A 25,989-nucleotide genomic window follows, 5' to 3' on the forward strand; every position below is an offset into this window, starting at 1 on the left:
AACAAGGTCACGGAGATGCACTGACGAGTAACGACGTCGAGTCTCGAAGTCTGGACAATGTCGCGGACAATCTCCACTAACGTCATCAAAAGTACCGCGGCAGGCTGCATCAGTGCAGCTGCGACTGGTCGGGAGGAACATACCGGGTTCCCCCGGAATGTGTTCTTCGGCGCGCAGGCCTGCAGTGAAGCCAACAAACTAGCGTAAGGGATGAAACGAGTCTTTTCGTTCCGTCGCGTTGGCAACCGTATGTGCGCGCGCTCACTAGACCGTCCACGGCGGAGACTCGGAGATCGCGCGCGTACCGGTTCGTTCGGTTGGCAGCAAGTGGTGGGCACCCAGACCGACGAAGACGACGACGACCGGCTCGGCGCGCACGGCTGGGATGACGAACAGCGGCGCAGCGGCGGCTGAGAAACCGATTCGTTTGTGGTCGTTGCCCGTCGGGACGTCAGTATACGTGCGGGACCGGTTGCCGAGCGGGTCGTTAGTGTGCTCGCGAGTTTTGTGTATATTGCGTGTGCATTTTTACGAACATTTTTCGTTTTTTTTTTTCAAGAATTCATTTCGAGGTGTAGTGTTTTTTTTTTACGTTAGTTATTATATCATCACCCATTCGTCGGAATACCACTGCAGGTAAGTGTTGCAGTTTCTGCCTTTTGATAATAGTATACAATAGTTATAACATGAACCGGGGGCCGAGCTGACATTTGAGTATGTTATAATATAAATAAAAAGCGCGTCCCCCTGTGTTTAACGACCCGAGCAATAAAGGTACACCCGATCGTTATATTTAAGTGTGTTTGTGTCGGCGAATATTATTCCAAACGAAATTCGATAATAGCACAGTATATTATAATATGTATAGGGATCTGTGTGAGATGTTATCAGCTGTGCAATATGTGTATTATAGGTACAAACATTGTTTCCGATAATTTCAATAACAAAAATTCATTTTTTAAAATTTTTTTTCAAAATTACAAGCAGATTAATAATGATAAATGATAATGGATTACTTATAGTGTTTGAGCATATTTCTACTCAATTATATTATATGTTTATTTCCTAATATTCTATAGAGTATATACACCATTATCATCGACATCAATTGTTTATTTATTTTTGATATTGCGTATGGAAAAAAACCTTATTTTATAATATTGTCAAGTTTTTTTATGAAAATCCACCCATGTATACGTAGACTTATATACTATAGGGCTACCAGATGGTAGTTATTCGAAAAGATGATTTTTTTCTAAGTACATAAATATATAATTATTGTAATTAGTATTAGTACAGTTTTGTCTAAGTAACGATTAATATTTTTTACACCGATTTTGGGACTTGTAATTCATTGCTGTAAAATGTGACTTATAATTCCACTATAGGTACATATTAGAAATTGGAATCAAATATTCAAATTTAAAAGTTTGAACAAGAGTACATTATGTCCTGACGATGGTAATCTTACCTATATATATAATATTAAATACCTACCTAACTATGTATATACAAGTACCTACATCATGATGTTATTGAATGTAAACTAGCTTTTATTTCATTTAATAATGGGTTTAATCGTTCACTATAGTTTTTATTCATTCAATTTTGTATGAATGATCCTGTGTGTTTATATAGGTATCTATTCGGAATTTTTATATCAATGTCCTCAATTTACCCTATAGACAAGTAACACTATTATCTATAGATTTGAATAGTACCAACTTTTGTTTGTTGAAAATGTTGATGTTGATGGATCGACTAACAGATGCATGGCAAATAAATAAATTAAAACTATTTAAAGTTAAGATAAAGCAGAGGATAAATCTGAATATATGAATAATAAATAGAAAACATATTTTAACCATACCTTATCTTCTATCATTTTACGTGTCGAACCTTTTACTGATTAAAATTAAAAATTGTTTTCTTGTTTTAGGCATATTTTGATTTTGTTTTTTTATACTTAGGTGATTTCGCAATTTTTTTATTTAATTAATAACAGAACAATTTTTAATATTATTATATAAGACTTTAATTTATAGGTAAAGGTTAATTAATTACATTTACCTAAATTATATAATATAGCCAATATATAGGTATATGCGTGTAATATGTATAGGTACCTAGTGTATAGTTATAAGTAACAAATATAGAATATTTTACATTATTTTTACAAATTTCAATAATTATTTTGTGGTACCTACGTTCAATTTTAGAATTACTGTAGGGAGATAGCCTTAATTGTTTATGTGGAACATATTTTTTTCTTCAAAATATATGACGTAACTCAACTGATTGTTTTCATAGAAATCGAATATTATTTTTTAAACCGTCATTATTTTTTATTTTTTGTAGGAAAAAGAATAGCACGAACATATTTTTGTTAATCATTATCATTTGTTTTAATTTTTACACGATACCAGAATATATGTTTAGATAGGTACTGATTTATTGTTTTTTGTTAATGTAGTACTCGAGTACTAATTGTATTTATGATCTTGATACTGCAGTTATAATTTATAAAAATATCTGACCGATTGGCTTAGGTAAGCATATTTTGTATTGGTTTTAAACGATATGGTTTATGTATAGTGTACCTATATACATAATACATATATTACATAATTAGTAAGCTACAAGTATCATATACATAAAATATAATAATTTATAATATACCTATAACTCAACTGCATAAGTATATTTTACTGTATAGTGTAAACGTGATAGGTGTCTTTAACGTATCAATGCCTACTTAAATTTATATTGATTCAAATTAATTTTTTATTTAAGTTTATACTTTTTTAGTACATACATATTGGGAGAAACTTTTAACGCTAAATAATATAATAAGCATAAAAAGTTTATATTGTTTTATGCAGTAGTTAGATGAGTTTTTATTATCTCATGTATAACACAACACTATTTTAATAATATTTTTGTTTAGACGTATTAAGTTAAAACGTTGGCATAGGTAATACTGTAATTGTTAAAAAAAGCAAAGATTTTCCTCTAAAATGATTTTAGTTATTTCGGTCCTATTATAGTGACTTCACACAGTTAATGTACATTGTACAACTGAAATTTGGTATGAAATAATTCCGTCTTCCCTTAATTTTTTCATCGCATTTACAAACTGGATAATTTAGTTAGGTATTCAAAGTTTTTTTGCATGATTTCAAAGGTATTTAATCACGAAATATTGAAATAATAAACGTTTGTGATTTGTCAGTTATAAATAAGACACATATACTATGAGTAAATGAGACTACTAGGTACTTATGTACCTTATTCTTAAACATCAATCATAATAATATTAATCTAGGCATTCAATTTATATAAAATTTAATCTCATTATGTTTAGTTATAATATTATACGTCTTATAATTCTAGTAGACAATGTATAGGAAATCAATTTTATTATTCGAAATAATTGTTTGGTTGTTATCATACCATAATAGATATTAATTATGCTATTAACTGCATAGTATATAGCGTATATTTAGTATATAGCTGCGTATGATGTAATAGTGAAGTAGGTATTAGTGGTTGGATCACTTCAAAAAAGTGCACGTGACACTATAATAGGTACTGTGGTGGGGATGGTTGTTCAAGTATACTATACGCTATTATATATAAGTTTTTACTCACATAGTCGGATGAATGTAAATTTGTTGTATGTCTACAATAATGAAAAAATGTATTCTTGTGTTTGTAATCGTGATACTAGACGTTTCATAACTTTTTCACTTATTGTAAAATATGTTTCTCCATTCATAGAAGGATCAACGGAAAATCACGGTTTCAAGTACAAATGCCATTGCTCGTTTATAACGATGTCATAGCCAATCGACTCAATTTTCCCTTTAGAATTTTTTGAATAACCTGTTTTTTATAGGTTTACTTATTTTATTCAATATTTCATTGATATAACTTAATAAATCAAACTCAAACCATATACATATACTGCGTATGTATGTTATGGTTTTGTCATACAAACATTCGTCAAATATTAATACATCGTATTTATATTAGTTTATACTGAGTAGCATATTATTTAAATATTATCTATAATACTATCTTTGGTATATTTGATCATATTGACTTTTATTTATTGAAGAAAAAAGATATAATCATAGTTTATATTTCTAAACACTGTTTATCTTAGATCAAATATTCAAATTGAACGATTAATATGTATTTACTGAAAATGTCCGTTAAATAATAGAAATTTTAAATTTTAAAATTTTTCTCATTAATGGCTTTTATGACGATCTATATTGAAAAACTATAATTTTAGATTTTTAAACTTTTTGCCATTACGTACTTATATTACTAGTTGTTGTACGCACAATAACATTTTCGAAATATTTAGACTAATTTTAAGTCAAATTGTTTTTTTTTATTTATACCACAATATTATTCACACCGCTATAAGGTCCACCGGCATTAACTTATAGGTAAATAATATTAGTATACTATAATATTATAACTAGAACTACCAACTACCTATATTACACTCGAAAATTAGTTCAACTTATTATACCGTATTACTAATTACTATATAAGTATATTATAGTAATATTATAGTAGTAGTAGACTGTCTACGTGTATCATGTAATAGAAAAATAAATTAATCACTAGTTAGGTACTACCTATATTAATATAAATAAGTTGAAAAATATTTTTAGGAATAGAAAATCAGTCTTTCACACTACAATTTCCACTTAAAATCGTTTTTCATATGCAATGATTTATTTTCGATTTCAAATTTTACACGTCCGTTACAGTGATGAGGTATACTCAAAACGTACGATATATCAGAGCGACTTTGTCTGTATATTTTTATTAACATAGTGGCCACTTATGTTGTTCGAATAGTTTAGGATTTAAGTTTTTTTTAAGAGTAGGTATTATTTCTAATATTAGTAATTTCATGACACTGCAGTTGCCACACGAAAACTGAATGTATATTGACCGCAATGATGGCGAATCGATTATAATTATGATATTGAAGTATATAGTTTCGTTTCCAGTTGAAAAGAGTTCACAATTAACACGTATTCTAAATATAGCCGTAGGGATGCAATTGAGGAATCCAACAGTATATATTGAGTATTTGGTTCTTGTATAGGAAGTTTGTAATAATATCCGAGCGTACCACACGTCATAAAATGTGCATGTCTATTTCTTACGCCTTCTTAAAAATAACTATTTAAAAAGATAATTTTATGACTTTTCGCTCTAAACTTAAAATATTTTTGTGAAGAAAATTAACCCATTCAAATTGCGTTGGTCAGTATAAGTATTTTTGGTACATAAAATAATTTAATTGTACTTTTTTCTATATCATGACATAAGTAGTATGTGTAAATATACACAAACTATACTTTTTAGTTCTCGTATCACATTTCATAATCAATATCATTTACTATTTTCATATTAATTCGAAACTAGTTTATTCCTAAAAAACACGATGCATTTTAGACTAGTAGTTATTTACGAATACAGACTTTGGTATTGAACTATCGTAAATATTTAAAAAAAAAACACATAAAATTACATTATTTCATGTTTTAAAATATGTTTAACATATTTATGATTGAAAGATAATTATTTTTTTTTAAACAAGGACTTTTAAATATTAAATTATAACAGTTTTTGTAATGGCTGAACTAATCAGACTTAACTCGATTTAAATTTTAAACATTCAAAAAGAATGTTTACAATTCCAAAAATAGCGTATTATAATTATGTTCTTTCAAAACATTGTATAAATTGTAAATTATAAATTACGAAATTACTAAACTATTAGTATCTATATGTATAGGTAATATATATAAATCTATAGGTATACACATTCATACTATAATAGGTATATATTCAACGAAAATGTCCTGTTAAATGTAGTATTTTAATCGGATTACTAGTACCAACTAATAATTTTCTTACGAAGGTATTATATTAATATGTATAATTATATCAGAGCCTACCACAATATTTCGTCCAAGTTATCTGAATCAATTTATTTTATAATAATATTTACATTAGTTATGCAGTAAGTTATTTTATAAATTAATTTCATTTAACTAAAACTGAATTGTATACTGTACAGTCTTGTTCTTTATTCGAAAGTGATAGCCTTACTATAGTGTACTGATGCATAAAAGTCATACTTAAGTAAATATTTCAGCCTCCACGTCAATTAGTTGCACATATTTAATGGGCTTGTCGAAAGATTTTTTTTTGCAAATGGCTATTATCCATTGGGAGAGTAGTAAATTATTAAATGTATATTATAATGCGTGAATACTTAATTCTGTGTTAGTGCTTATATGGATACAGACTAATAGTAATAGAGGTGTATAATCAGTTGTTAAAATGTTTATGCTAAAGATAACAGTCCTTGAAAATGGTTTTACAAAAATATAAAATAAATGTGATATTGGATAGTGTTAATTTGCTTGTACCAGTCTTACAAATTATAAATGTTTTTTAGATAAATATTAATTAGTATAATTATTAATATTTTTCATATCCAATTGCTACACTTATATTTTTTAAACCTATTATTGTCGACATGTATCTGAGTACACAAAGTTAAATAACTAAAAAACTACTCGGTCATATTTTTATTTTGATACGCCGTAATATTCAAAAAAATTATTCACTGAATAATTTTCAGTAGAAAACCCCCTTTTCTTGGGGGGCTTCTTATTTTAAAAATCAGAAATTTGTATCTATGCAGAGCACTCTTTAAGTAGTACAACAAATATCAAGAATTTTAAAATATGATCATTAAGTATGTTTAAAAATTCGAAAAATCAGATTTATAATAACCGAATTATTGAGGAAAAAGGGGAATGAGCATGCTTGGCGAATCACCTTGTAAAGGAATCTGAAATATATATCTAATTATATAATAAAAATACTTTCTTTTTTTTCTGTTGAGTTGTTCATAAATATTTTTATTTTTAGTATTTGGTAAACGATATATGATGTTATATTATGTAGGTACTTAAAGTAATTGAATTCATTCATAAATATGTCGGATGGGAATTATTAAAAAATACGTGTCTCAGTAATGCTGCTATATTGCTTATGAATATTGTATAATAATTATGTCTTTTGTCGAGTAAGCCTCCATAATAATTTAAGATTGAATGGGGTCAATGTCGGATGTCGTATAACTCGTGTTAACTGAATGTAAACAACCGTGCTTAATAAAAGAAAATTAAGACGGAGGAAATGGGTAATACTCACGTACGATGAATTACTATTACTGTTATTATTCAACAATATGGCTTGGAATGTATTATCATGTATTAGATTCCTATACATTATTTTAATAATATTAGATACGGTTTATTTTCAAGATAATAATAGGATAAAATATTTTTTTTTAAATAGAGGTATGAGTAAATATTTGAATTAAATAAATCGAAAGGACTATTCGTTAGAATATTTTAGGATATGTTCTTTTGAATGAACCGTCATCTGCTTAGTTATTAATTTTGTAAAAATATGATTTATAAGGCTATATTTTTACAGAAAATCATGCTTCTTATTATTGTTGCCAAAACGTGTACAACTATATTCGATGTCAATGACAGCAGCCAACAGCTATATGTTAAAAAGCAAACTTGCCCAATTATACGGTATTGTTTGGATATATAACAATGGTCCAATAATATAAGGTCATTTTGATTTTTTTATGCGATTTCCTTAGATACGTTTTCTGAATACACGTAAACTACTAACCTTGTTTAGGATGTTTTAATAAAGTTGATGGAAGTCTAGTCACATTGTCACAGATATCTCAGATATCTGTACTCATCATTTTTTTTTAAAACAGCGTGATTCATTTAGAAAACTCGCAATTCATGGTTTTGTATACCACTGTACATTTGTTCAAGTTTTGGATATAATATAGATATCCCGTAATCCTCCTGCATTATTCGAAATTCAGTATTGGATTAGTATCTGACCCGGGGTTTAGAGATTTACCAAATAAATTAACATATGAAACGTATTTGATAAAACAATTTATTCGCCGAATGGACCCAATATCTAATGCAAATCATGAAGGAAATATTTTTTTAATATTGAAGTTTTTTGATATTCTCAAGTTCAAAAGGTCATTATTTATAAATAAATGTATATGTATTTTGTCATAGGTATCATAATCAATACTGTAACGTGACAAACTTAAAAAAACTTGTTACATGCGTGTTTAAATATTTTTTTTATAACTATTAAAATCGTCAATCGAAGTTTGTTTATTGTTAAAATATGTTTATATTTATTTTAGTTAATTTTTATCGGTATTACACTCAACAAATTCTTTTAATTAAATATAAAACTGTATAATAAACTCTTAAAATAAAAATAATTCATAAAGTATAGCCTATGCTCATAATTTAATATTATTACACATTTTGTATTCAAATTTCATTTCTTACTAATAATTACCAATAACTAAATACTACATTTTACTTTAAGGCTGTTGAAAGCGAACCATTTTTAAGGGGTCGGATTTAGGGAATATTCTATACACATCGTGAGTGATGTGTGACTGATCATTAGGCGTGAGTTCCCCGAACGCTTTATGTAATTAAAGATAAGCTATGAATAAGATTCTTGGAAATCTTTAACGTACATATGCTCAGTCAAACGTTACCATATTTCTGATCACGAAAGTTCAACACGAAAGTCCCAAAAAGCAGATGAAAAATACATCCAGTACCAAAAACCCAATTATTTTAATTTTGTAAACATATTTGAATCGCTTGTTCCTTTTTCTAGATAATGTAGGAAATGAATTTTCGATTCTTTGTGCTGTTTAGTAAGTATAGTATTAAATTAATTTTCTTTTTCTTTTAAAATTCACTTTTATTTTGGTGACTAAAACAAAATTCATTTTTTATAAAACATTGACAATAAGCGAGCAAATTCAAATATTTTTTCAAAATTAAAATTCGACTTTTGGAAGTATATATTTTTTTCTTCCACTTATTGGTCTAAATACACGAAAACAACCAACTTTAAACAGCTCTAAATATCCAAATTTTGTAATTTTATTATTAGATGTTTAATATTATTTAAAAAAAAAATTAAAATTTTTATGTTCTGAATGAACTATATTTTTTTTAATACAGCATTGAAAATTGAAAATTTTATTTTATGAACAAAATTTTCTAAGTCTTGTCCTGATGTTTGGATCCTTTGTGGTAGTCATGAAATAATGATAAATATTATGTATATAACGAAACTATGAGCAAAAATAATACTTGGCTTTTATACAATATTTGAAATTTTCATCCTGTAAAATAGATCAATTATAATTCTTAACATTCTGCTTATGGCTTTGTAAGTTTATATACGTTTGTGGTACTTACATTAAAAAAATTATGCTTAAATCTTTAGTTGGCTTATAATTTTAATACTTTGTTTTTATCGAGTTTTTCTTTGGGTAGGTATATGATTTTATCTAATGTGAAGACTTTATTTTATTTATTATAAATGTACCTAAGTACTAAAGTTTTTATAAAAACTGCTGGGGTTGTATGTGCATCATTACTTTTCTTAAAAATATTCTCAAAAATATTTTAACTTTTTGGTTTTTAGAAGACAATTTTACAATATTAACGTTTGTTCATGTCTTCATCATGTTGTGTTAAAGCACTTAATATTGTGTATCAGGATTAATACATTTTTATAGAAAACTCATAACTACTTAATACCTGTAGCTTATAGTATAAAGTAAAGAATGAATAATGAATACTTATACATGAATATTTGTTTGAGACAAATATTGGATTAAGATGGATGGATCAATTATTATTTTAAGACAATTTATACATTTTTATTCCTTTTTATTTTCACATTCTTCATTGAGCAAATAATAAATGAGTATATTTGGGCTTAGTTGACAAATATTGAGTTTAGTATAGTAGCTAAGTCCACCAATTTTGTTATATACGTTGGTTAAATGTAGTAAGTAATAACCAATAATTAAATTTAGATAATTTATAATTACTATCTAAATATATTGTTTGTTATAGATGACGTTAGAAAACATATTATTATATTGAAACAATGGATAGGTAATTTTCATAAATATTATTATTTTAATTTAGTTAAAAGTGTTTTTAATAATTAACTAAAATTATATTATAAAATTCGATTGTTGAGTTGAAATTTTCCTTTTTTGAATTGGTGTAATATTGTACATTATAGTATATTATATAGTATTATAAATTATACATATTAAATGTACTTCGTAATAACTAATAAGTAATAACTAATAAATCTCTGGGAAATGGCTCCACAAATATATGTCGACTATATATCATGATATTGTTATCACATATATTACCTATACGTATAAGTGTATAATAATATCGACTATAATGAATACAATATATTGTTGTATAACACTATTAAATTAAGTATCTATTGGTGTTGTATTAAAATTGCCATATCCATTTATTTTAATATCATTATATTGTAGAAATTTATTTTTTGACTAATTCATAATATTAAATCATGTGGATTTATTATAATCAACTTTATTTATTATAAAAATATTTTTGTGAACGCCCTGTTATTCGTTCTAGACATGGGATTGTTGAATATACAGCCTGATGTTCATATTAATTAGGTAATTAATTTTAAGTGCCATCATGAATGCCCATTAGTCTTGTTAAATGTTTTTTTAACTTGAACAATTAAAAATACTTAATGTAGAATATATTTTTAAGGTTTAAATAACAAAAATGCAATGTTCTAACTATAGAACAAATAAAAAAGGAAGGAATTTATAGCTTTTACTTGAATTGTAAGGTAGACCAATATTCTAGATTTTAGCTTATCAAACCTTTATATACTTATAGCGAGGAAGCTGGGGCGGATTAAGACCCATTTGACCCACTATTAATGAAAGAAAAAATCTACCCTATTGTATTAGAACTTAATTTTTGACTTTTGGTTACTTACCAATCACCATCATAAATAGACATTTGTTTATCATTTAAATTGTACTTTAAATCATAAATCATAGATAAAATCTAGAGTATAAATGTAACAGATAGATGGATCATTTTTCTTTAAGTAAATAATAATTTAAGGAATAATTAATTGCTTAAGGAGGTAACTCATAGTAGACTTACGAATTTACAGCTATTTATTTGGTTGTACTTCAAGTGACCGATCTTAATGATGATTGTATTTGAATATTGGGTATCATTGGTTACAATACTAACAGCCATATTTTTTTGACATATTTTCAAGTTATAACAAATTTGTTCACATCCTAAACCAGTACTCACATTTTTTTAACTACTTCGATACATTAAAATCAAATTTTAGATGTGTAGTTTAATGTTTATAGCTAATGAGTAAGGGCCGGATTTTACAATGCCTTAAAAACTACCGAAGAATCTTTTAAAAATAGCGATAATGCTCTAAAAAAATGCAATCTAACGGTAATATTATCCTTAAAAATAAGTCAAAAACTATTTAAATAATTCTTGAGCAAACAAAATTACGAACTTTTCAAAATAAATGCGATTACGATGTAATACTAACTGACCTATTAGTTGCTACTATTTTGAGTCCCGGGCGCATAGTAATAAAAAAAGCCGTTAAACTGTATATAGATAAAGAAGAGGATAAAGACGTTACCGACATATCGGAATCATAAATAGTACAATCAACAAATAATAAACAAAATTGTTTTAATTACCAATTAAGTTTAACCGAAAAATGTAAATCATTTATAATTTGTATTAAAAATTAACAAAATGATCTAAGTTATAATAATCTTATTGCTCAAAAACCCCAAAACTGATGAAAAATTAAAAATAAAAGATTAAGTTTCACTATTTGATGTACGAAACAGATATTATACTTGAAAAGCATTGCCGACGATAAAAAAAATAATGCATTTTGCATTTAATGTTTAGTTGAGCGGAGTGGATAATGTTGGTCCACTACCAAGGTATTCAAAATGGAAGGGGTCTTAAAAACATCGTCAACAATAATAATATTATACCAGGTAGATTATTTTGTACCATCCAAGGGGAATACATATTATGACTCCGGTCCACTGTGCCAATTGCACAGTAGCACAGTGGCCCAGTTCACCCCAACTTTTTGTGATTTTAAAATATAAAAGTGATATTTTAAATAAAAATAAATTTAATTGTATGCGTTTCTAAACATTATACAGATTTGATTAAAAAAGGCATAATTTAAGTATTCATATAATATAAATATATAGGTTATTTGTTTTCTGGATTATTTATTATTTTTCTATTTATTTTGTTGATCATCAAAATATATAATATTATGATCAATGTATATTTTAAATCTTCAATACATTTATATTTTATGCCTTTATGTGCTATAGATGATATCATCAAATGTTGTGATCGAAACGTTTGAACTCAAATTAGATTCATGACTGTATTTAAGTAGGTATAGAAATAAAATACATTTTTATTATTGTTGTATTGAATTTTAATCTTGAATATTTTGTGATACAGTATATTGTTCATTGTTCTAATGATAATAATATTCTTAACTATTTTTGTCTATGCAGTATATTATATCGCATACGAATTATATTATGTGATATACTGCATAATAAACAAAGATAGTTTATAATTATCTTTAATTAACATCAATAAACAGAATTATTAGAAATACCAAGATTAATTTTTACAAACAATTTTTACACTGTTCATACCCCTTAATTAATATAACTATGATTATTGAGGTGGGTTTCCAATACACACGCGTAAGACCTCTGCTGTGGTTGGTTGGCTAGGTTAGGTTACCACACCATTAATCATGTCACCGTGTTGTTGGGACAATATACAGCTGAACATTTTTCGAATACACGGCACAAGCGTATAGGGGAAACCCGTTTTTATGTTTTTTTTATGTCTTCTATCACATATGCTAATAAGATATACAATATCAGTTTTCAGGTGTGCGTAGTGTCCCGCGAAGTTATCATCCGCTACGGAGCCGGGAGCATCATAAAAATAAAGAATTTATTGTTGAAACTTCGCTCAGTCCCGGAAAGTGCGAACTGCTGAAACTATAAAATGGGTCCTACGATAGCGGCGACTACGACCGCGCTGGGGGAATCGTCAGACGGCGACCATAGTGCCAAAAAAAAGGGCATACGGCGGCTATTGACGCCCGCTATATTTGCGGGCGGCGATCACAAGAACAAGCAGGCGGCGGCGGCGGCGTCGTCGGCGGTGGCCGTGGACGTCGGTAACGCGGCCGCGGTTCACAACCACCAACAACACCGCCAGATCGGCAACAATAGACCACCCAGCACCAACAACCACAAGACTATTATCGAGACGGCATTCGTCAACAACAACGGCAACGGTAACTCTACCGGAAACGCGGCATATCGGTTGCAGCAACAGCAACAGCAACTGCAGCGGTTTCGATACGCGCAAGGAGTTGACCGCCACGCCGTCGACGTGACCGACTTCCGGTCCCGGAGCGTCAGTCCCGGATCGTTCGACCGGGATGTTAACGCCAATTACGGAAGCGTCGAACGTCGGACCGACAGCCCTTGTTCACTGTTGTCATCGTCGTCGACATCGTCGTTGCTACCCTCGCCTTCGGGCCGGCGGTCCGCTCCCATAATACCGTACTCGCAGTATTACAACAACAGGAACGGAGGCTGTGGCGGTGGCCAACAACAGCAAAGGATGTTGCTCATGCCTGTTGGTGCGCAGGTCAAGATCACCTCACCGCCGTCGTCGAACACCGCGGTGTACGCGGCCGCCGTTCGGCAACATCGAATGCAACAGCAACAACAGCAACAACAGCAGCAACCACAGCAAAGGCAGCAACAGCATCAACAACAGGCCATCTACGGCAACGTGGTGGCCGGCGTAGCGGGCCCTTTCGTCCGGGGGTCCCCGCACCGGGCCACCATCGGGTGCGTCCGGGAATCTCCGGGCCGGCAGTCCACCATTTATGAGACTGAAGAGGACGTCGTCGTGGCCGGTGAAAAGAAGTTTCAGCCAATTTTCAAAAGGGGCGCCCTGCAAGAGCCCGCCGCCGACCCGTCAGCTGCGGCCGTTGGACAAACGCCGCCACCGCCGTCGTCCGGCTGCAGCCCGAAAAGGGTGAGTTTCTCACCGGTTCCGTCCGAACCACCCGCGTACTGGCCCACCAAGAAGGGCCTGTCCCCACAACCACCTACCCGCCAACGGTCGACCGACTCGCCGGTGGCCGCGGAACGGCCACTACCGCTCGTGCCCAAACGGAGCCCGTCCACGTCTGCCATTTACGGTACGCTGCAGCAGCGTGGCGGCCAACAGCGACTAACCCAGCAGCAGCAGCATCAGCAGCCGCCGCCACCAAACCGATGGTGGCCACCGCCATCGCCGTCTCCTCTGCACCAGCACTACCAACAGTCTGGCAGCGAGTCCGGTAGCGAGGCTGGTGAGGTGCAACGAATACTCAATGCCAAGAACGGTCATCGGCTGGTCATCGGTAAGTGCTTTGGTATCCGATTACGATATAATGTTTCGAAATATATATTACTTATGCCGGCCACGAACGCGTTTCGACACGTTTTCGTAATAAACACGTGGTAATAACGCTCACCGTGGTATATTATGAGTAATGAGTATTATACTATTATAATGTTATCTTAATAGTTGGTATAGTCCCCCCTCAGGTGTTGATTTACATAATGCACGCTAACTACCCCACACGCGAGTCGTCGTCGCCATCGTTGTTTAAACAACTTTTTATTAATTTTTTTTATTACAACCGGCTTCGTCGACACCATACATATTTTTATGATATTATAACAATATATGGTGCTGCGTAATTGACGCAATTTTACCTTTTTCACCTAAAAACTTATTATTTACCTTAAATATGTATTAAAATAAGTAAGGTTTTTAATAACAGTACTCTTTTGGAAAGTGTATTGCACTTTATTTCAAACTTAACTGCTAAAAGTACCATACAAAAGAGTTTCTTTTTGTTTGAACGAAAGATAATCAAGATGATATATTTTTTTCACCTTACTGAAAGTAAACCTAGTTGGTCTGTGGCTATACAACTGAATATAAATCAAACCGGATAACTGACTATAGTGGTGCCCATAAAAACCGAAACTAAGGGAAAACAAATTTCTTTAAAAGAAAAAAATGAAGATTCTGGTTGTTAAGTACTGAAAACCTTTAGCTTTCCTAGTGGAAGCAAGTACCCTGCCTACCCTCATCCACGAGTGAGCTCTCAAAATAAGGGTTTGAAACTTTCTTTTTGATTTCAAAACGCTCATAGCCCGACAAAAATTGATCATTTACTAAAATACTTCCTAGAGAGCTTTACGAGGCAGTTTCACCAAGTTTTAACTTGGATTATATGAGTCTAGAATCTAGATACTTGCTATAATATGCAAATTCCATAAATTCAAAGAAACCGCCAATAACGGTCGTAAATATGTTTGAATAACTATTTATTGCTAGAAGCAACATATGAGAATACTATATAGGTGACGTAATGTGTGAGTTTCAACTTGACATACCGTTGCGCTTTCGACTAATCCTATAATGGGTAATCCTCGGAAAACGGGCGACGCGTTTCATCGGGCCAGAAATTATGGGTTTCTTAAACATACTTACTATACTTTTCCTCTTTAATTTCGACTCACTTTGTTGACATTATTAATGCACAATCGTGGTCAACCGATCATCCGATATACCTGGCTATATTCAGCTGGTTAGTTAATTCCTATAGTTGTATTTCTTTATTTTAAATTAATTGAAGTAGGTATGTTCATTTAAAATTTTTTTAAAATTATTGATCTATACCAGTCTTTTTTTAAAAAGACAAAAGTTTCTACTTGTATGCTTGTAGTGATCGGGTTAGTAGATAAATATAGATACTTTCCGGGTAATTTAAAAGAGATAACAATTTTTGCTTTTTAGTATATCTGCATCTAAAATTTAACTAAATTATCCCTGCACTTATTAGTTATTATGCATGTTTGTTTTTCACATTATTAGTGCACCATTGTACTAGGAGGCCTCCGAGGCCGTGATTAATTATATAGAATGTACCTATTTTAATAGTTGCACATAAATTTATAGTATGTATATTATATGTTAAAATATAGGTTTTGTGAAATCCATATAAATCTTAATAAAATAGCCTAAATTAAATCCTTTAATTCCATAAAAAAATATTTTGATTTCCTATTCAAAGTTAACCAATACTTTAAATTTTCAAAAAAAAATGAATTAAAATGTTTGGTGAATGCTTAACTAAAATATAAAAAATGGATTTATTGTGTTTAAATCACAATTTATAAGTATTGGGACTGCATGGACTACATGGACATGGAATGACGTATTTAGGAGGGAGATCGTCGTTCAACTTATTCGCAGACGGACTCGTTTGTGCGTACGTTTAAAATTGCAATTTTAAGGTGCTATAATGTGGTGGTAGAGTCATTGACGAAACCAGTTTCAGAATATGTAGTTGGTTTAATTTATTATCGTTTTTGCACTCTCCTTAGAACCTACTGTTTTTTAAGTTCTAAAATATTTCTGATAATATAATGTATTGTATGTTGTGTAAATTATATCTACACCCTCTAGGAATTAGCCATAGTGACCATATAAATTATTAATATTGTTTATTTATTGACATACGAGTTAAGTTTGCTGATTTAATAAATTTACAATCGTTGCGACCTAGTGGCTTTAAACAATAACTAATATTAACTATACTATATATAATTATCATACTCATACATAGACTAGTATTTAGTCGTAGAATTTTGGTTTGTGTAAACATTATAGTGGTCGAATAATAGCCATTGTGATAGTGGTATTGTATATGACTCATAGTAACTTTGCGGTCGCCTCGCACACAATAATAGCCAATAGGTGTATATAATGCTATAATGAGAATTTTAAAGCAAAATGAAAAGTAGACAAAATATTTCACACTCTTAAACGACATTGTAATATTGTGTAGACGATTTTGAAAGAACTACACAATACATATACTTATTTCAAATAGCGTGTTTGGTTAGTTATTTTAATTATTGATGCATGTTTTATTAATGCTGTCGCGCTGGTTGTTTGTATAAATTCTAACCTTTTTAGCTGAGACTTATGTCCCTCTTTTTTAGCTCTAACCTTACGTTACTTATCGAAACTACACTATTATTTTGGACTTTCATGTATTTAATGCATATAGTTACAGCTGCCGAATAACAATAATATTTAATCTTCGTGTTATAGATATAAGACCAAATATTTTGGCATGCAATGTAATTTTTTTGTGCAAATAATAATAATTTTTTAAATCTTTATCTTTTTTTTCTATATTGGAGTATATTAATTATTTTGTGTACAAATTAATTAGATTTTAGATTTTATGTGGTACACAAATAAAAAATTTAAAAAAATTATACTTAGACGTTTTTATGATTGTATGATAATTACTAAAATATAGTATATTACTCAATGGTATATGAAAAATTAACAAAAATAATTTACACCATATTTCATTAGAACTATACTAGACTAAATAATTACCCCACGCGTTTACCAAAAGTTAACTGTGATTATGGTAGACAAGTAATATAGGTGTAGGTACTGTGTTTTATTTTAGTTTAAATTAATAATGTATTATATAAAATGTATGATATCGCAAAATATTGTGTCGTTATCCACAATCTTTGGTGCTGCGAAACAAAAATTACTTTTTTTTTAAGTATTCCAATATTGTCGTAAGTCTGTTATAATGTAATGGAAAATGTTCTCGCTCAAACGTTTCTCGCCTATAAATAACACCACACCACCCTTCGTAAAAGATCGTCTAAACAATTCGTATATTATAGGTATATAAAATTCGTTCAAATGGTATAGAGTATAGACAGTTTATTCTCCCATAATTATTGTTTATTGTACACATTTGTATGAATTGTAATATATTCAAAATAAAGTCATATTATAGAACAAAAAATAGTATTAATTTAAGCTGGTTGTTCACACTACGTTAATTTTATTTTACTTTATAAAGGGTAACGTTATGATGGTATTGGTGCACCTACATAATATGAATTTTGTGTTTGATAAGAAGTTAGTAAAATGCAATATAATTTAAGCTAAAACATTTACCTACAATTTTTATTTCAAACAACCAAGATTGTCTGGGTAATGGGTATAACAGTTTATACCTTGACTTAATGTAGCAATAGTATTTTGTTTTATTTTTTAAAAAGGTATTTCTGTTTTCAATTTATATATTTAGACACATACGATTGAAATATAGTCTGTCCTATATTTCTATAAACTGTTGAATTTATAGTTTAAAAACAATTGGGAAGAGTTGAATTTAGAAATATATATGTACATATATAATATATATTATATTGTAATATGATTTATGACCAATACTATTATGTAGTTGAATATAATTGAACTATACAATACACTGAAATACTGTTTATAAAAAATTGTAAAGGCTATGTGACTACTCTGTTACATTTATTCTTATTATAAGATGGATAATATTATGGTCTAAAGAAATTAACATATTATTATAAACTTGTATACTAAACCAGATAAAATGTTTATTTACGATTCGTCCTATTGTACATATATTTTGTAATTTGTAATTTATCCACTCAAATTAAAATCTCTTGTACAATGTTATTATACAATTAGCTTATTATCGATAAGTTATTGTTGTTAGAAAACTTAGAGCAAAGCAGCGACGGAAAAAGCGATCACGTGTTACTTTATAAACCCTCAAACATGTGTTTTTGACGGGTTCTTGTATTAAATCCCTTATTCTTATAATATATATCGAATAATATGACGAACTACCGAGAACCGGAAACGATCCATTAAAATTGACGGTTCCCGAACATTCTTCTTTTTGTTGTATTCAATACAGTTAATTCGACTTGAATTTAGTAGAAAATAACATCAAGTTCCTGTACCGGGTCAAGTGGAACAATCTTGTAACGGTACATAGGTTAAATGAAAATATGGTTTAGCTTTAGACCTTACTAGAAACAATTGGTGTTATTTCTGAAAACGTTTGTATATTATATTATTTTATTATTATTCTTTGATTTATATTATTATTAAATTAATAATAATACCTAATGCAATTGATTTAAATTCTATATATGAGTCATACTCATTATCTCGTGGTATTTTAGCAGTTGATTTCTTACAGTATTCTAATATTTGCTTTAGAAATATTTATTACTAGGGTTAGGATTTATATATAGTGTAAAATAGTAAAATATACATTGTATTTTGTTAAAACATGCATTAAAAATATATTAAAATATACAATGAATTTTCCAATAATCATCAAGTGAATGAGAAGCATCTTAAAATTTAAAAAGTTACATTTTGTTTAAGTAAATCAACACTGAAAAAAAACATATCGATGCTTCAAATTCTAGTTATTTATATGTATTTCTATAAAACAGTATAAAATATGCATACTTATATACAAGTGTACACACGGGTTTGTCAAGTCTCTGATCTCGGACTACTCGCATAAATCATTCATTAGCGCATGCCACATGGTGATCTTTTCGGACTATAGACACATAATGATGTGTACACCTCGAGCCGGGAATGAGTAGTGGGGTAGTTTGTTATGGGGGTGAACAACCAAGCCGATGCACTGTATACGTATACAAGCCACCTCGTTTTCACGTTTTTCCGTTTATATACAGCCAACACAGAATAACGGTTATACACGTTGATTCACCTTGTATATTTACACGCACGCGGTATAGTAATAGCAGTAGTGGCAGCAGCAGCAGTAGTAGTAAGAGCAGTAGGAGTAGTATAGGATAGTAGTAGAGGTGATAGTAGAAGTAGTAGTAGTGGGGACTGGGAAAGTGAAAAAGACACGTTTCATACCGGCTTTCATGAACGATATACAGAGGCTTCCCCATGCCCTATACTATGACGATCCTGGTGCAGGGGTTGTACCGTACTGTATTTAGGTATATATATCTATGTATACAGTATGTGTTCACTGAGGGACGCTTAAAGCGCTATCGATTGAGCAACCGCCGCTGACGAGGGTGTTATAGGGTTGGTTTTCGCCGAACGGCCACCGGTCGCGCGAGCGTTCCCGACGCCGCGCCGACTGCTCTCTCCTAACCCCACAAAGTGCATCTGCGGGCGGCTGAAAGTCCATTTCGGTGCGGTCGCCGGGCGAACGTGTTGGATTTCGGTACCAACAAGATTTTATAGTTACCTATTCGGGCTAGTATCAAATCGGTTTAGGTTTTTATCTCAGATTTTATTTTCGATTTTCGTCGTATACTGCAATGGAATTGTAATATCTATATAGATACTTTGGTATATCGCCGAGTTCGGTTTGGCCATGCCGACTGGCTGATAGGTTGGATTATATTTTACATCACCAAAAGAAAACGATCGCTCTGTCACGATATATTTCCATTTGATCAAGAAGACGGATATGTTGAACCGGTGGAAGAACAAGGAGAAGGCCACGGGGCCGGGGTCTAGTAACACATTGCCGAGTAAAGGTTCCGCAAAAAAGAAACGGAAAACCGGTAGAGAGGGAGGTAAGGTTTTACAAAATAAATTATTTGTGTTTAATAATATATTAACCAACATCCTGAGTATGCTTAAACGTTTATTCATTTCTATTAATTTCCAAATTTAAAATGAGGACCTGAACAAAAATATAATAAACTCAATAATATAAAATAATCGATTTTAGTTCCTTATTTTAATATTGAGCATTTTTATGGTTTAATAAATTTATTTTGTGTTTCATAAGTAATAATATCATCTGTTAATAAACGTTATCTCGATGTATAAACGTACTTTCACGATTGTACCTCTGTTTTTTATTATAAAAATAGGATACTGAATAAGGATAAAAATGACCCACGAAATGATTTGTTTTTTGGTGGAAGAAATTGTTTGGCTTGTATATTTTACTCATTTCAATGACATATCTATGGTATTGTATTGATAACATGTTCGGATTCATAAGTAATTATAAACCGCTATACTTATTACGTAGTACGAACTCTTTTATTGATTAAGCGCCGATATAATTATTGCAATATTTGTTTATTTTTCAAGATCACATGAAAAAAAAAATTTAAATATTAAATATTTAAATTTACTAGAGTTTAGTTGGAATAGATTTTCTATGAATAATAAGACTAAAGAATAATATCTACTAATTCAAAAATAAAAATAAATAATAAATTAAAGCCGTTTGGAAGTTTGCTGATTACAAAAAGTCAATTCTTTATACATTTTTTTTTAATTTCAACGGATGTTGTTATAGAAATTATAAGTATTATTAAAGTTTAGTTCAAATAATAACAGTCCCATAACACTAAGTAAAGTATAAAATCGTAACTTTGCAATTTTTACAAATATGAAATATATGTTTATATCGGTGCATAAATGTGAATCCGAACGGTGTGTCGCCAATGGGAAACTTCCCCCTCCTGTAAATCAATTCCCATCACATTTACTTATTGTATAACTTGTAAATACAGATTGTAAATATTATGTTTTGTGCAATAAAAAAAAAAAATGTGAATCTAAAATTCATCACTCGGGTACATTATTTAATTTTATATCATATGTGAAAATATAATTAATATCTACTTGTTAGGTTAGTTTATATTATGTATTATGTAAACATAATACGTACGTTTTATTATACTCTTGGTTATTTTATGCAAAAACTTTTTGATTCCTATAAATAATGAACAAGTAAAAAAAATATATTTCTGACAATAACAGCGACAATGGTTTTCATATTATATGTACTCACATGGTACAAGTACATATAGGCCCATATAAAAATAGTTTTAACATTTTGCTTTACATATGGTTTTACGAATAGTGTACACCTCCATATTATAATATTTTAAATATATTTTTGTTAATCTAAAATGTTAATAATATTATGTAGTAGTAAATAACATACAGTTACCTACTATGGTTTCTTGTATATAATAAAGTTATATTTTATAACTTCTAGTAATCTTATTTCCATTCGCTCGCTAACATTTGTTTTGCAATATCTAGAAAAAATGTGTGGAAAGGATTTGGATGACATTTGATACATGGACTCATGTTACTGAACACCGTTCTTGGGAGCAACTAATTGTTAGATGTAATCAAAAATAACTATTCGACTAATTTAAAAAAATAAAACTATAATTTTACAAAAAATTAGTTGAATAGTTATTTTTGACCTTTTTTTCTCTTCTTAGAAACGAATTTTTATTTCGCGAATAGGTTATATTGTATCCCAACGTCACTCTTTTCCGATTATTATATTTTTAACTTCCTAAAATTTTGTTTCTTTCTTAAGTAATTGTGTATAAAGTCACCTGTAATATGTAAGGGTGCTGTTTACAATATTAGAATTTTTCTTTTATTTCTTTTAATTTATATTTTTTTACGTGCTTATGTGATTACTATCACCATGTGTTTTTTCTAAACAATAAATAATAATGATTTTTAAATTATAATATTAAATATAAATAATATGAACAAAACTAGAAAAACCCATATTATGACAGTAAAATATTTAAAATCGTATAAAGTAATAATTTTATTTTATTTGTTTAATATTATATTAAATATATAAATGTGCCAATGTATGTATGAATATTGTATACTTAATTTTCATGAATTGTACTTACTGAAGCAATAAAGTGTCTAAAAAATGTATTCATTCGATGACATTAATTTCAATATTGTGAATATGTAATTAGCTGTTTAATACAAAACTATACTATAAAATATTGATACGTACATGATAAAGTTGTTTTGTTTTGCATGGCTTATACTTTCGATATTGTTTACATGTATAGCTGAGCTTATTAAAATCCAGATTTCATTTTAATACTAATTTAAAACAAACATCTTAAACGTCGTCTGAAATATTATAACTTTTATTAATTGTTTATTTTTAAAATAATATTGAAAAAATGATTACAAGTCTTTCTTTCCAAATTTTTCGAGTACATAATGTAATATTAATGTGCCTAATAAATTACAATGGAACTTCGTACTGCGAATGTTTTCCATACAAATTGGAATACTTTTTTTGTAGATATTCGCACTTCCCAACCATGTATTTGTCTATAAAAGTAAAATTATAGTGAATAGTGTATAATTTATCAATTATTGTAGAATACTTACGAGTACACTCAATTTATCAGTTAATATAGATGTAGTTATGACTATGGGATGCCAAAATAGAGCATAAACAAGTATTATAACCGTTGTCATAATATACAACTATAAAAATATGAAATAAAAACCAAAGTTAGAGGCTACATTAACTCAAATTTAAATACGTATATAATATAATATATACAATAATATAATCATTTTAAGACATGTTGTATTTTACATTTTTGTTGTGTTCTTTTATGAAAAAAAATAGATACAAATAGAGATTAATTTTTCAATCAATATTAATTTGTGTACCTCTGCAAGAAATTGAATTATTCTATTTTTTGGTTTTGTATTGTACGGCCATATATCGCATTCGACTATGGCTATTGCAGCTGCAGTCAAGAAAAGTACTGACGATTGGAAAAATTGACTATCAAATGGATATATCTTCGAGCCAGTTTTGGTCAGTGGGCAAGTTCGTATTTCTGATGAAAATAGAATGTATACATAAATAGTTATTGCTGTTAAACACATTTTTTGGGTAATTTTAAGCAATCCTTCATTTATGAAAATCGTCATTTTCAAAATAAATCGATAATATAAATTTTAGTAAATAAAAAGTATAATATTTATTAAGTACTGCTGATTATGTAAAAAACAAATCATAAATACTATTAGTAGCATAAAATCAATATAATATGTACCATTAACTAAATAAAATAATATATTACCATGGTAATTAAAATATAAGTAAATTATATAAGTGTATACGTCATATTACTCATATTCTAATGAATTTTATATTTTATGATTAAACATGATTACTTTTTAAAAGATGACTTTAAAACATTTTAATTCAATTTATTACAAAAGGTATCAAATTAAACTTATGTAAGTATTTAATTAAAGAACTTTAAGGCAAACATTTTATTTCAACGTTAAAAAGGCTGGCTATTTAGTTTTTTTTTAAATTTTTATTGATTCATTTTGTTCCGAAGTTTTTTTGTTTTTTGTTAGAACCGGGTTTTTGTTTAAGAAGTACTATATGCATTAGAAATATATAGATAAGAACTAGTGGTTAACTCATAGTTAACTTATGACTGTAGGTAGTCTATAAGGCTATAACATAATATATATTACATACAAAATAAATGTAAAAAGCAGGAAGTCACTATCCTGTATAGTAAGTGTAGAGTATATCTCGTTATTGAATAAGTCACTGTAATGGGTGTGTTAACAGTTATATTTGAATTTAATGATAAGCCATTGTTTATGATGAAAAATAATTTTGAACGGAGACGATCTGTCATCTTATATTGTATGTGGGATATATTATTTAATAATGCTATTACTAGTTTTTTTTTAGTAGGTAATACAGTGAGTTAAATCAATTTTTGTTAAAAACATCTCATGGTATTTTATTATTATAATATTATAGTATAGAAATAAGCTTTTTGTCAAAGAAAAAATAATGTTATAAATATGAATCAAAAATAAACTAAACAAATTCAAGAGTCTATAAATAAATTAATAATAGCCAAAATATTTTGTAAATTACTTATATCATGTTTATAATATGTTTACATAAATATTAAATGAAAATTGTATGTACCTATCTATAATTATGAGTTCTATATTAAATTAAATGCAAATGTGATATGTTTTTTGCTCAAAATTATGCTTCACAGGAAAATATTTTCACGCCTTGTAGAGTTATCCGATTTCGATATATTTTTTTTTTGGAAATAGAAACGTCTCTTACAGGGTGCATTAGGGTTGAATGTTAAACATTCTACTTCTAAACTATATACGATCTTGAATATGACCGATTTTCACTAGCTTTCGTTAATTGTATTATGTTTGGTTTAAGCAACGAAATTAATAACTGAAATCCAATAGCTCCCTGTAGAAAATTATCCTTATCCTAACGAAAAAAAAGTAATTAAACAAGCCACTCTTGGATGCTTAAGAGTTTTTCCTGTAAAGCGTGTTTTGGGAAAAAATCACGCTTTTCATTTTTGGTCGGCGGTGCCGTTGACAAGACGTGTCACGTGTGCACATGCTGCGCGTGCATAGATACCCGGTTCACGAATACAATCACACATTTACACTCACAGTAATCATCATTGACGGCTAACACAAATTCCTTGGGCGGCGGCGAAGAAATCGCATAATATTGCCTAAACAGTAAATAATGCCCCTTATAAACGAGAAGGCACCTTAACAATTAACCGGGGAAGTCACTACGCTGTATAATACTCGTATTTGTTGATTGTGGTGTGTAGGTATGCGGTATATGCCACTTCATTTAGTAGAACAGTGTAATGGATGTGTTAAATTTAAAGTTTTAATTCGACAATATACTATGGTGTACGAGAAACAATTCTAAGCGGAGAGTATGTCCGCCTATATTTCTATGTATATTTGATTATATTTATTTCTAATTATCGCTATTGATAATTTACTTTTAGTTTATTGTAGTAGATTGAACTGATATTTGCCAAAATAATCGCATGTGTATTATATAATTATATTTACAATTACGATGTTAGTGTGGTATATTTAAAAAGTAAAATAGCTTACCAACTTTTCTACCGATTAACATTTTTAACCACCCAATTCACGCCTTAAATTAATTGTAATTGGTTATGATTTATGAAGTATTATGTTTTCGATTTTCGGGGGCTGTAACGCTTGTAACTATATTATTATCAGTAACCACTAAATAGATAATATTTGGTATATTAAT

At 29.5% G+C, this 25,989-nt stretch overlaps 2 protein-coding genes across 2 annotated transcripts; one reads left to right on the forward strand and one right to left on the reverse strand.

Annotated features, from left to right (window-relative positions):
• Positions 1-221: 221 nt before the first annotated feature.
• Positions 222-16,162, forward strand: LOC111042403 (serine/arginine repetitive matrix protein 1-like). The gene is made up of 2 exons (XM_022326995.1): positions 222-636; positions 12,989-16,162. The coding sequence occupies exon 2, from the start codon at positions 13,116-13,118 to the stop codon at positions 14,637-14,639; it is 1,524 nt and encodes a 507-aa protein (XP_022182687.1). The 5' UTR covers positions 222-636; positions 12,989-13,115; the 3' UTR covers positions 14,640-16,162.
• Positions 16,163-22,347: 6,185 nt separating this feature from the next.
• Positions 22,348-23,879, reverse strand: LOC111042404. Its single transcript, XM_022326996.1, has 3 exons — positions 23,553-23,879; positions 23,262-23,360; positions 22,348-23,201 (listed from the first exon to the last, which is right to left on the reverse strand). The coding sequence occupies exons 1-3, from the start codon at positions 23,817-23,819 to the stop codon at positions 23,052-23,054; spliced, it is 516 nt and encodes a 171-aa protein (XP_022182688.1). The 5' UTR covers positions 23,820-23,879; the 3' UTR covers positions 22,348-23,051.
• Positions 23,880-25,989: the final 2,110 nt, after the last annotated feature.

This window comes from Myzus persicae, unplaced genomic scaffold (assembly GCF_001856785.1).
Source record: "Myzus persicae strain clone G006 unplaced genomic scaffold, MPER_G0061.0, whole genome shotgun sequence".
In the NCBI taxonomy this organism is placed as follows: Eukaryota; Metazoa; Arthropoda; class Insecta; order Hemiptera; family Aphididae; genus Myzus; species Myzus persicae.

Excerpts from the sequence above, each read along its gene's own strand:
- LOC111042403 (XM_022326995.1), top strand. The coding sequence starts at position 13,116 with ATGGGTCCTACGATAGCGGCGACTACGACCGCGCTGGGGGAATCGTCA.
- LOC111042404 (XM_022326996.1), bottom strand. The coding sequence starts at position 23,819 with ATGACGATTTTCATAAATGAAGGATTGCTTAAAATTACCCAAAAAATG. Across the intron at positions 23,361-23,552 it reads TAATTCAATTTCTTGCAGAG|TTGTATATTATGACAACGGT; the intron begins GTACACAAATTA and ends ATATTTTTATAG. Across the intron at positions 23,202-23,261 it reads CTGATAAATTGAGTGTACTC|ACAAATACATGGTTGGGAAG; the intron begins GTAAGTATTCTA and ends TTACTTTTATAG.